The following is a 14,243-nucleotide window of genomic DNA, read 5'->3' as shown; positions in this document are numbered from 1 at the left end:
CTGCGCAAATCGCTTTGTGGGCGGATCTTGGGCGCTGTCTCTATTTTACCGGTGGAATATTGACTGTTGCGCCCGACGCAAATCTAAAATGGGGTGGTCTGTAGCAGCTACATTATTCATGGGTGTGGTTTGGGCGTAACGTGCAATAAACCAATCAGAGCGTCATCTCACATTCCCTTTAACAACAGGCACGCTTGTTCCATAGCGGATTGCTATTATGATGGCGGATTTGCCAGGCGCAACCAGGAACGGTTCACAGTGCTATAGTCAATTGTGAACAGTTTGCTATTGATTTTTCCTCTTGACAAAATGTAATAGGCCTACAAAAATGTCACTTTCCGATGTTTTGGGATCACTCTCACTGAATCACGAGCTTGTGAATGCATGGTGATATTTTTGCAATGTAATCTAACATTACCTCACTATAGACAATGCAGATCTGTCAGATAAGCTCTCCTCTCCCGTGCTGCTGCTGGGGCATTTGGGTTAAATGGAATCGGCATGCAGTTCGTCTCATTAAGTCCTCTAATATTTCCTAATTTATGTCATCAACACATCCGTGATTTGTGGAAATGTGTTCGCAAGACAGGCGCCCAAGCAAGTGCTCCTGCAGGTGTAAGCTGTACCTTACCAACAGGCAACTAGAAACACTTTCCAAGTTGACCTAACTTTCCAACTCTGCACAGTATCCCATTAACTGCATGACAGTGGGCTATTTATAATATTTATTTTATGTAAAGTAGAGTTTGTAAACACGTTATCATCAACTTAATGCACGCACAACTTTTGTTTGAGCAGGAGAGAATAACAATGAATGGAGACAGCAACTACAGAAATTGTAGCGAAGGCTACTTGCTGCTTTCTTTTACTGTCTATGGTTGCTGGTTAACAGCACATAATAAGCTTATTTAAGCAAATTCACAAACTCGAGACTTCAAGGCCATCATGGATATAAAAAGTTTTTTGAAAACAACGAAAGGATGGAGGGAACATAGCAAAGTTTTGGAGTTATTTCAGATGGGCTACAACAAGGTAGGCAAATTTGTGGTGCTTGTCAAAACCTTAGCGCAGTTGGAGTAATGCTTATAGGCTGTGAGGCTTAAAGCCATACACAACGGTAAATTGGAACAAAACTAAAGGTAACTTTAGCCTTTATAGGGCTGTATAAAGTTGTCCAAATTAATAGGTCGTAATTAGTCGTTGTTGTTGTAAAGATATTGCATGTAGATGTACTATATAGGCTTGTTACGACCCTGTGGGTCTTGTGTATTATGTGTGTTTGTTACTTCTATTGTGTGCTTCCAGGCAGATTGGCTGCAGCTGAGGGGTGGTGTGAAACCCTATGACGTCAGGGTAGCCCGGCCCTTTAAAAGGGGGCTGACGTCATTGAGCTCTCTCTTGCTAGCTGTGGGGATCGTTCGTTGCCACCGTCGCTGCCGCGCATCGCTGCCGCACATCGCTGCCACTAGGGCCAGCCTCGGGCCTTGCCCGTGCAACTCGCCGTCATCTTTCTCACTCCCTGGGGTGAGAGACCAGGAGTGAGCGCCTGGCCGCCGAGGCCTACTTTGTAGGCCGTGTTTTTCTTAGTTTAGAAATTTTTCCATACTGTTTTTTTTTTGTATTAATAAATACACCATTTTATTAAGTTTTGTGTCTGCCCGTTTTTGTTATATCCCACAAGCCCTAGACCGGGATGTAACAGGTTACTAAATTTTTAGTTGACCAATGCACGAACAAAGCCGGGAAACGGACAAATATTATCAAGGCTTTGAATGTTTCCATCTGTGCACAGGGTGTCTGTAGATCGGTGTGCATAGCATTAATTTCTGTAGGCCTGTGGCCATGTATGCGCCCTTAAAATAGCATCTGAATTCGCGCCACTGACTTTAGACCAGGAGGTTCCTGGTCTGTGGCGGAATTGTTTTCTGAAACTGCAAAATATCAACAGGGACCGTTTGCGTCGGAACACGCCCCCTCTTTTCGCTGAAACGCCCCCGTGGGCGCACATGTACCTGTGGAGGGAAAATTCCAATAATGCGCTGACTGCAAAATAGGAAAGACAAAAGCGTGAGTATACTAAGTCAATTGCGCTGGTGTGCAAAATAGAGCCCTGAATGCTTAATTGGAATGATGATTTTCCCCATCATCCTTTTTTTAAAGCAGGCATACCTGCGGGCATGTAATTGGGCTATGCGTTTCTACAGGAATAGCATATTTGGGCACTGCACTAGTTATACAAATGACTCATCAGATGAGAACAAGTGAGTCACAGCCAGGAGACTTGAGTTCAATGTGAGATGTCTATTACCAAAGTAATGAACAATAATATAGAAATCTAATTTTCTGTGACCTCTCCTTTTGTAAACATCAATACTGGAAGATTTGTTATTTTTTAACAAACACTACACTAATAAGCCATAGCTTAAAACATTACAATGACAAACACAATGTTTTAGTGCAATTGAAATTTATACAATGACTACTGTAGATAGATATTATGCCATTAAGTCTCCATCTGTATGACTATACTACATCCTACACAACCTGGATAATGTTAGTAAGTTTAGCTTATTATTGCCAACAGTTTCTAAGGAAAGTAGTAGTAGAGATAGTAGTAGTAATAGTAGTCATAGTTCTTCTGTATGTCTATTGCTCTTATCACCTGTTTAACTCTGCAGTGTTGGGCCAGGAGAGCAACCACCTCAGACATGGCCTGGACCTCATGTGCCTTCTTACAGTTCATAAACTCATCGGTGTCCAAATCTAGAAAATATAAGGACAAAGTCAAAAATGTATTGAGAACAGTGCCATTAGAAAATGCAATCATTAGATTTGATTTGTGAATTGTAAAATGGGTGCAAATGGTGATATAAGCCAAATACAGAGAATTTCTAGGTGGCCATGAAATATTTTCTTGAAATCACACATCAAAGTCTAGGGCTGAGGAAAATAACTTTTAAACTGATTCATCACAACATGAGGCATGCAAGGTTCTGCGTTGATTCTGCATTGATGCAGGGAAATTAAATCATAGATTTTATTAGATTTATTTGTGGACTTTTGTACCCTTTATTGATAAAACAATGGACAGGAAATGAGGATGTGGACAGGACAGATTGGGGAGTGGGGTCGAGAAATGACCTCAGGCCTGACTTGTATCTAGGTCCTCTTGAGCACTGGACCGGAGCTGATTGGCCACAGCTCCCCCATTATATGTACAGTATGCCACCAAAATGGATTAACTTACATGATACAGTATGTAGTTCTAATGATGAATAAAAAAAGGAAATGTACACAACAGCAGAAATACAGTGTCCTCCAGAATTTATGGCACCCCTAGTATAGTTAACAGATAATTAGAAAGATTATTAAAAAATAATAATCTTTTGGTGATTTACCGTCATTTTACAATGAAAGAAATGAGGAACTCATAAATAAATTAATATTTTTTTAACAAAAAGACATGTGCCACAATTATCGGCATCTTATACAAAATGTAGCAGATGCATTTTTTCATTTATATTCAACATTTATTCAAAGGCGCTCTAAGCGATGCTGGATAACGTCACTTCTGTTGACTTTCAAACAGAACTAGCTCGCTACTTCCTCCCCCTCCCTCCCGTGCTGCTCCCGTGCAATTGAAACTCTCCTAAACGTGCATCTCCTCTGTGATTTGCTGGAACAGTTTGTTATGTTTTTATGGGCTAGGTTGTTTTTGTTGCCGTTTTTGGAGCCTGGACTGTCCACAGAGATCGCAATTTTTTACAGTGTATTCAGGACACAGACAGCTAGCGTTGGGTTAGGTGATGTTTGCTGTAGTAACATACAATTTTTTAGCCCAAAAAATGTGTGGCATCACTTAGAGCAGCGGTCCCCAACCACCGGGCCGCAGGACATTCCTAACCGGGCCGTAGCCTACGACATGAGTTTAAAAAATGCATGCAAACTAAACTAAATTTAAATTCTTACGTCTGTCTGTCCTGCCTTCAACACTTTTACATACAGTATTGCCTTCAGCGCTGCGCAGCCTCAGGTCAGCTCACTTCACTTGATCAGTTCTTGGCGAACGGTAGTTTCTCACGAAGTTAGCTAAACTGCTAGAATGAGCAACAAAAAAACAAGCATCTTTAGCAGGTCACTGGCCAGAGTGTTTGAGTTGCGAGAGCCGCTGCAGAGATTTCTTACAGAAAAAAAAGTCACCGTTAGCTGCACATTTTAGTTATGAGGACTGGGTGTCAAAACTCGCTTACCTGTGTGACATATTCAGGTTGCTTAATGACCTCAACCTGTCACTCCAGGGGAGACTGACGACTGTTTTTAAACTGGCAGATAAAGTCGCTGCATTTAAAGCCAAGCTTGATTTGTGGGGACGACGAGTGGACGGGGTGTATTTGATATGTTCCAAACAGTAGTGGGGGTTTTGGGAGAGACTGAGGCAGGGCCCTTTCTCTCACCGCAGCTGGTGCGATCACCTTGTTGGGCGCTTTCAAATGAGTTTGGCGTTACTTCCCATCCTCCAAAGATCCACAGCAAACCAATGAGTGGGTCCATAACCCATTTGTCAATATCCCGAATAGTCCTAACTTGTCAGCGCAGGAGGAAGAGCAGTTGATCGAAATTGCAAATGGCGGTGGTCTTAAGAGTGTGTATAAGGAAACCCCTCTGGTGGGTTTTTGGATCAAACCAAAGCAGAATATCCCGAGATAGCCGTAGCGCTGAAAACGTTTCCCACCACGTATCTATGCGAGGCGGGTTTTCGCAATGACTGCAACTAAGACCAAATTGCGCTAATCAACTGGACATTTCAAACACACTGAGGGTGTCACTGTCTTCCATCACCCCCAGATGGAAGCTTCTTGTTGCAGGGCTCCCACTGATTATATTAAGTAATGCACGCTTTTTGTTCCCATTTGTTCCATGTTGTTATGCATGTTCACACTTACAGATGTAGCTTCAAGTTGTTCAATATTCATAGTTCATATTGTTCAATTTTCACTTCTTCAAGTTCACGTTTTTCACAAGAGATCGTTACCTTCACTGTTCATCCATAACTGGAGCTAGTTCATTTCAAGTAATGCATGCACAACACATATGGAATATGGAATATGGAAAGAACCCCTGCCGGTCCGTGAAAAAAAAAAATAGGAATCAAACCGGTCCATTGTACATAAAAGGTTGGGGACCCCTGACTTAGAGCACCTTTAATCAGAGTATCTGTGAACTTTCAGCAGTAGTTCATGACTTTGTTTTTCATTAAGGTATGAAAATAAAGTAGCATAGAGGTCTAATCCCCTTGTCATTTTTCAACATGGAAAAGACAGGAGAATATCCTCAATTTAAATAAAAGGAAAGTGTGTTGACCTTTGTAAGTCAGGAAATTGCTATACAAACTTGAAAATGCCCATATTTATAGGTTCTAATCAACTGGAAATGTGACAAACTTGTTTGGATAAAAACTCATGTTTATCTTGCCCCCATACACAGTGAGGAGAATAGTACGAGAAGCAACTTCTGGAAAGTTACAGAAAAAAGTATCATCTTGGGGTTACCAAGTCTCCATTCAGATCTTCAAAAGTGACCTCAGTGCTAATGGATTATTTAGAGGGCAAGACATGTAAAAGGGTCATTCCACGTCAATTCAACCAGGGCCCACCATGGCCGGATCTAGAATAGGGCTGGGAGGGGCAATGCCCCTCCAAATATTTCTTCTGCCCCACCTAATTGGTCAATTTTAATTGACAGCTATTGAATCTGCCAATCACAGTTTTCTAATTCGTCCCGTCTGAATTTCGAGGGTGCTGATTTGCTGGTTGGATAGTATAAATAAGCTACCGGAGCAGCAGCGACGCGTTCCCCTACCATTCCACACTGAGTGAATCACTTGCTGTTTCATACTTCAGTAGAGAGGGCTTAGTTTTATTTCCATAAAGGTTATAGGCTACCAAATGTAATATAGATTCTTGTTGCTGGTTTAAATAAAGACCTTTTTTGTATTATTCTCGTTTGAATAAGGTTTGTTTTTAGCTAATGTGCATGTTAGCTTTCTAAGGTGATCTAGCCAGTTAGTTTGTTAACATTGGTCATTCCTTAACTGTGTTATAAGCAGGGTGGGAATTTTACCGCGGCCACGTCGTTGCCCCTTGTGTTGGCCGTAATGTCCCTTTGAAAATCGGAGGTTCACAGGCCACTGTGGCCTTTGTGCCCATTTCTTTCTATATTCTGCTTTGCATCCGACCAGCGATTTTTATTTAGCCTATGGCCTGATTAAGCTTAACATTCACAACGCAAATTAATTTAGCCTACAGTATGTATTTTGCGCAGTGGAGAATGTGACAGCGCACGGCAAGAAAGAAAGTGTGTCCGAATTCACCCATTCTTTGCTGAAATAGCCTATACTCCGATAGCCTACTCTTCACAAAGATATTACAATTATCACATCACACAGAGCTTTTTCTCAGCTTTTAAACATCACAAAGAGCTTTTTCTCAGCTTTTAAACGATGTTGGCCGCAAGTTGTGGTAAACGGTTCGCGAGAAAAGTAACTTTAATGTATCATGTTACATTCTGAGCCCATCTCCCTACCCATTCATCTCGGTGGAATACTTCACAAATTTTTCCGAAACACATGACAAACCATATATTAGAAGAAACAGCAGACTTTACCGAATAAAAAGGTGTAAAGCATTCCTCTGCACAGTTAGCCATTCCAGAGTAATCCGTTTTACATTTGCAGCAATGTCTAAATGCATGTCTACAACTTTGGGCTTCAGGTTTCACAGTGTGTATAAATTGTCCAATACATGATTTCATAACAGGCCAAATACAAAATAAATGTTACAAATATCGCCTAGATATCTGTAAATATTAAAATCAGCTGACTAAGAGTTTGTCAAAGTAGCCTTAATGATGACAAAATGCTAAGCATGCATGTAAACTATTTGAGTTTCTTAAAGCTGAACTGTGCTTTAATTGTTCAATACATGATTTCATAACAGGCCACATAGAAAATAAATGTTAAATATAGCCTAGATATCTGTAAATATTAAAATCAGGTTTATGATTAACAGCTCTATGTAATATGTCATGTTTGTTATTAGATACGGGTTTTAAGGTAAAAAGTAAGGCATTTGTAGGTGAAATTGGGGGGGGTGTATTCATTGTGCCCACCCCAAATTTCTATTTGCCCCCCCAATCTGAGCAGCCTAGATCCGGGCCTGGGGCCCACGCACTTAGGTCTCATAGAGACAGGCAGATTTTTATTTTTAAAGGCCAGTTATTTCATGGATACAGAATACTGTGCATCCTGATAAAGTTACCTTGGCCTTTGGAATTAAAATAGCCCCATATCATCACATACCCTTCACCATACCTAGAGATTGGCATGGGTGTTATTTCAGTTAGCTTATTAGCTGGTTTGATTTGCATTGAGCTCAATGAGCATCAAACCAGCTAATAGGCTAACTGAAATAACATGAAATAACTGGCCTTTAAAAATAAAAATCTGCCTGTCTCTATGGGAATTTAACATAGGGGTGGGAATACTTATGACCCCTGTATTTTAAGGAAGAACATTTATTTATTTATGATACATTATTCATTCACTAAGAAAATTGGTGTCCTTAAAGGTTAGATATTTCCTAATTTTTCACTTAAGGCATTAAGATCAATTTCCAAAAGATGATTTTATATTCTTTTCAGTCAACTTTAACATGGGTGCCAATACTTTTGGCCATCACTGTAAATAGTAATAGTATGTAGCAAATAGTGTTGCACGGTGCACTGATACTACAAAAGTATCGCAATACCCTGAAATTAAAAATGTCACGATGCCTAATTTTATTAAAGGAGAATTCCGGTGTGATATTGACCTAAAGTGTGTTAAAACATGATACCGAGTGTGAACGTATGTCTCATAGCCCATCTCGGCGTGTCCCCTGCACTCCAAAATCTGGAGCTAGTTAGCCGATGCTACCAACAGCTTTTTCAATGGTGGTGCTTCGCATCGGCTAGCCATGCAAATAAATCACTGTTTTACACCATTTACGAGGGCTCAATGTATCTCCACACTTCATTGGTAGACTTCGAGGGCCCCTGACATTTAAAACGAGACATTGAGAACTTTGAAAAAGCACTGGTAGTTTACTTACAAGACGATTTATGCAGACAGTATCTTCCGCGAAGTTTAGCGTTTGCAGCCATCTTGAATTTAGTCACGATAAGTTGGCGACAAGTAAGAATGAACAGGTATGATAAGGGATCAGATTCCAAAAATAATTCAGTGGAAATGCATGGATTCCAGTTTCTTCCAGTAGCAGCAACTGGAATCCATGCATTTCCACGGAATTATTTTAAACTCGGCTGACACCATCAACGTCAAGTTAACGTTAATCAGCTTCCATTGGGCTGATGAGCGCCTTGGGTGGCCTGCCTTATGTCTCTGAAGTCCCTCATCCATCCGTGACGCTGTACATCCAATGTCTGGACGGAGGGATTGCTCAGCAAGAGTGCCTAACGTCAATCAGCTGCGGCTGATATGCGAGCTGCCATGCTACCATCTACCGGTGCCTGGAGTCTGGATTGAGTGCTAAGAAACTCTGATGACAGCGTCAACCAACCAAACAACAAACGGTCACTGTCTAGGACCACCGAGCTGATAATCAGCAGGGTCGCCCATCACAAATTCAGACTGTCTTGTCCTTCCAGTGCTCTCCAGACTGCCAGTGAATTCTCCGGGTTGGTCAGTTATAAAGAACTTTGTTGGTGTTGCATCGTGAAGACACAGCTGTGCGCAGTTTTCACGTGGGTCATCTTTGCCCTTGGCCATTTTCAGCCGGTTGGAAATTGGACTAATTTTATTTTTAATTTGTATTTATTTTATTATGACTGCCGCGCAGCGAAGGTTTAGTCAGATTTTTTTTTTTTTTTTTTTCGAATGCCCAAATTTCTGTCAATGATTCCCGGGACACTGAAAGACCGGGGTACACGAAACTTGGTGGGCATGTAACCCCACATGGATAGCATGGAACCATCGTTTTTTCGTTTTGATCTGTAGCCCCCCGCTGGACTGGACCCCAGAAAGGAGGGGTAGGGCAGACACCGTTTTCTGTGAATATCTTGAAAACCGTAGGGTTTAGGAGGACCATTTTTTTTGTATGTTGATCTATCTCAAGGGGCCATGTCAACCCATTCCATAACCACTCATTTCATGTTTAGCGCCACCTAGTTAAACACAAAAAAGTAAAAATGAGGTGTTGTAATTGAAGGTATCTGTGACCTAACATAGTCATAAAAGTTACCTTAGTTCGTTGTGTTTGTGACTTTAAACAGTGGATGTGCTTTAGTAAATGTGCTTTGTGCTTCATTCAGCATTATAAACCAGTTCTTACGCTAACATTTTAACCAGCAATGTATCTCTCTTGCCTATACCTTGCCTCACCATTTCTGTTTTCGAAAGAAAGATGTATTGTCCATGGCCTTCAAATCTTATTCTAGTGCTCTAATCCTTGGTGGTTGCATGCGTGCTTGCGCTCTTATTCTCATTCTCTCTCCTGCGCAAACATTATGTCCTGCATGCCTACTGCGTGTAGTTCTACTGCATAAAGTTTCGCAAATAAATTAGTTTGTTTTACAGAAATGGCCTACTGTCACACTGCATGCAGGCTATAACTAAAAGCACACATTTTGTAAATAAGCGGGTCGGATCGCGGGTCGGGTATAATTTTGTCCTAATTAATATTCGCGGTCCGAGTTGCGGTCGGGTTGATTAAAATATCGGGCGACTGCGGGCCGCTTGTGACCAAACCTGCGCAACACTGGTGTGGATAATGCAATTTAGTGAGACAGTTAGAATCATATAGGCCTTTCAGCGTGATTTCTTTTTGTGGAAAAAATGTGCTGGACTGGGCGGCGGTCATATTCTGTACCGCTCTGCGGTACATCTAGTTTATTAATTTGTTTGTTGTATGTCTTGTCTGTCTTGGTGTCACGGGTACGCTGGCGACTACGCCGCTCCGTCCAGCATCTATTGTCTTTGTTAGTCTGTGTCAATGACAATGTCTTATAAGTGGAGCGCTTTGGGTTGCACTCTGTGCATGTTAAATGCGCTATACAAATAAATCTGACTTGACTTGATGGTAACACATAATAATAGGCTAATGTCAAGTTGATTTGCTAACTTGCATCTCTCAAGTTTGTGTTGCTAACCTACCTAGGCTGTGGAATTTTGGTCATTTAGGCCTACTATTTGGGTTCAATGTAATTATAGGTTTAGTCAGATTTTTCTTTTTTGCATGTCCAAATTTCCGTCAAGGACTCCCGGGACACTGAAAGACCGGGGTACACGAAACTTGGTGGACATGTAACCCCACATGGATAGCATGGAACCATCATTTTTCGTTTTGATCTGTAGCCCCCCCGCTGGACTGGACCCCCCGAAAGGAGGGTAGGGCAGACACAGTTTTCTGTGATTATCTTGAGAACCGTAGGGTTTAGAAGGACCATTTTTTTTTTTGTATGTTGATCTCAAGGGGCCATGTCAACCCATTCCATAACCACTCATTTCATTTTTATTTTTATATAAAAATAAGGGGTGTTGTAATCGCAGGTATCTGTGACCTAACATAGTCAAAACTGCACAAAATTGGAAGTGTAGGATCATTATGACACTCTGTATGCACGCCAAGTTTCGTGGAATTCCGTTCATGGGGGGCCACACAATAAATTAATTTATGTTACTATACACCAACTGGCCTGTAGGTGGCCGGAGACAGTTTTCTGTGAATATCTCAAGAACCGTAGGGCCTAGGAGGTCCACCTTATTTTTTGTATGTTGGTCTTAAGGGGGCATGTCAACCCATCCAATTACCACTTATTTCATGTATAGCGCCACCTAGTTAAAAATTAAAAAGCAAAAAATTAGGTGTTTTCATCACAATATCTCTGGCTGACATGGTCAAAACTGCACAAAATTGAAAGTGTAGGATCATTATGACACCTTCCGAATGCATGCCAAGTTTTGTGAACTTTCGTTCATGGGGGGCCTTACAATAAAATAATTTATGTGTACATTTAGTGACCGTGACACCAACAAGGATTCCTGGGACACTGAAAGACCAGGGTACACCTAAACTTAGTGGGCATGTAACCCCACATGGATAGCATGGAACCATTGTTTTTCGTTTTGATCTGTAGCCCCAGCTGGACTGGACCCCCAAAGGAGGGTAGGGCAGACACAGTTTTCTGTGAATATCTTGAGAACCGTGGGGCCTAGGATGACCAATTTTTCCGTATGTTTGCCTCCAGGGGTCATGTTAACCCATTCCATGTGCACACATGTGCATAAACAGATACACACGCACACACATACATTCACAGTAATCATAATGCATGACACATACTCACACAGTAGACATATGTACGCATGCATGCACATGCACAAACACACATACGCAGACAAACACACAAGCATGCACACACACACACACACACACACACACACACACACACACACACACACACACATAAACATAAACGCGGTGCATCGCACACATGCACACAATTCAAGAATTTCTCAGAATTATGAACAGGCAAGATGGGGTGGGGTTGTATAAAATTAATTTTACATGTGAAATCTATGAACTAATCATGTTTTGGTACTTGTTGTCTAGCAGATACCAGTGAGAACTGAGTGTGGATAATGCAATTTAGTGAGACAGTTAAAATCATATTGGCCTTTCAGCGTGATTTATTTTTCTGGAAAAAATGTGCTGGACTGGGCGGCGGTCATATTTTGTACCGCTCTACGGTACAAGCAACCATCGCAAACTTTTACATCTAAAGAGAGATCCTTGCTAACTATCCCGCTAGCTCAGGTCACGTTTGACAACAGTGCTCGCTAAAATCATTAATGAACATTGCAAGACACTTATCTCTTCTATGATACATTTGAACATTTATTTTATCTAATGACATATAAAACATAATTAATTGCATCCACATAATCCTTATGCGCTATGTGCAACTTTTATTCACTAGACTAAAACAGTGAGACAAGGCCAATTACTCTCACGTATCTCTTAAAGTGACAGGCACTCAATTACACCTACCGTAAAACTCCAAATAATAGCCCGGGCTTTTTTTCCCCCAAATCACCAAACTGCACCGGCTAGTATTAGAGACAGGCATCTATATGAGACAGGCCTTTAATTCCCTTTACACAAAACTTTTCCTCTGCAAAGATGGAACATATTATCGAATTAATTATTTCAAACACACTGAATGTCTACCTATATGACTAGGCTATCTGATGACAATTACAGATCATCATTCATTTAGTGTTGAGATGTTGTTCATTGAGTGAGATACAGTAAGATCCAAATAGCAGAGATAGCCAGAACAGATGAAACACGTTTTAATTACGTAATTTACAAAGAGATCGTATCACACTGAAAGCTCATATTTTGTCACTAGCAAATAGCCTATATCGGTCCTTTATCAAATACAGTTGCATTATCAGCCCTGACCAAAACCGTTCAGGAATTATTTATGCAAAAGTGGAACGTGCTTAATGTTTAATTCTCCCTCCTTTTCGCATTTAATGAAACAGCATGAGAGCATGAACCATATTGTTTCTCCCGCTTTGTATTTGCCAAATTTGACAACAGTCTACATTCAAATCATAGCCTACTTCCAGGCGCAGCGGGAACATATTTTTGACCAGGGGTGCTGAATAACAAAATAATCATGGATGTCCGACGATTTCTCCCCCAGCACATGATTAGAATATAGACAGCTAAATACGCTATTTCACCGCCATGTATGAGTAGGTCTAAGAGTGAAGTTTTATAATGCCCTGGGCAACCACATTCCACTGCAACTATGTGCAGCACTTGCCACTCCGACTCATCAATAAAAACTGTGCGTGCACACACCAGTCCCATAGAAGCACACTTGACTTTACATCATTAACCTATTTCAGTATATAGCCAGAGAATGTCGTAGGACGGCTCTGATATAGCCTAGTCTAAGGTAAATTCCTTTTCTGACTTCTTTCTCTGTATCGCCATGGCATTTAGAATAAAGAATAACATTCACGAACTGTTCTGGTTTTGTTGCCAGCATAAAAACACGCTTACCATCGGCCTATCCGCAAATTTTGGGATGAATTGAACGATGACAAAGTCGGACATATAGGCATAGTTCATATAGGAAAAAAAGCTATACAATTAGGAACTCTAGCTTTTCACAGCAGTCTTTTAATGCCATAATCACGTGCGGAGTCTGCGCCATACTTAAGCCCAAATCACACCCAAGATTCACAACGAGATGAGCAGCAACTTGATGCAACATTCTAAAACCTTGCAACTGTGACCAGACAAGGTGAATGCTTTGCGACGGCTTGCAACAACGTGCAACATCTAATTCACACTGCTGTAACCTCATTTCTGTAACGGTTTCGTGTCATTGCGAATCTTTAAACAGACGATCTGACGGGTTTTAGAAGATTAAATACAACCCGAAACTAAAACAGACCAGGCCTCTACTGGAGACCGGCCTTTAACCCAAACCTGTAGCCACGCCAGGCGTTTAAAAGAGACAGGCGTCTCTAAGGGACTCGGCGATTATTTGAAGTTTTACGGTACATCCTGCATGGTCATAGCTGTCCCTAAAAGTTGATCAAAATGTTATTGAAGTTTTTGGTGGGCTCTGTTTAGGCCTTCAGAATACATATTTGTACTCAACATAGGCTCTTGATTTATTTCCCTTACTGAGAGAAGTAGAAACACTCTCACAAAAAGCAATGAACAGAAAACAAATCCCTTCAGGGTCTGAACAGCAGACCTCACAAGTCTGAAAAATCATTTTGGTTATCATTTTCAGAGCACCCAAACACCTTGTGGGAATAAACAAATATATTTTTTAATATGTTTTTCTTTATTCTCCATGATCCCTTCTTTTTAAAAACACCAATTTGACTTGTCTTATGCAAATCTTTCTTTTTTATTTTCCACCCTGAACATGGGCAAAATGCCCCATTGACATCAATATGTTTTATATAGAGTTACCACAGTGCCACCTGTGGTTGTATAGAGTAACCTGTGGTAGCTCTATACAAAACATATTGATCTCAATGGTGCATTTTGCCCATTTTGGACATGTTTTAACAATCGATGACATGATTGTTACTTAGTATAGAAAGACTACCAGTCAGTATTCTTCTGGGCTTTTCTAGTTGTGTAAGCTAC

General features: G+C 40.9%; 1 protein-coding gene across 1 annotated transcript in view; it reads right to left on the bottom strand.

Moving 5' to 3' along the window:
• Positions 1–14,243, bottom strand: part of mettl25 (methyltransferase like 25) — a 44,904-nt gene that overhangs the window by 28,096 nt on the left and 2,565 nt on the right. The window contains exon 3 of the mRNA XM_048268440.1: positions 2,663–2,763. Coding sequence (XP_048124397.1) covers positions 2,663–2,763 — 101 coding nt within the window. The remainder of the gene's footprint in view (positions 1–2,662; positions 2,764–14,243) is intronic.

Source organism: Alosa alosa, chromosome 17, assembly GCF_017589495.1.
Source record: "Alosa alosa isolate M-15738 ecotype Scorff River chromosome 17, AALO_Geno_1.1, whole genome shotgun sequence".
Classification (NCBI taxonomy): Eukaryota; Metazoa; Chordata; class Actinopteri; order Clupeiformes; family Clupeidae; genus Alosa; species Alosa alosa.
Note: the sequence above shows the minus strand (reverse complement) of the source record. Positions and strands in the feature narration are given on the sequence as shown.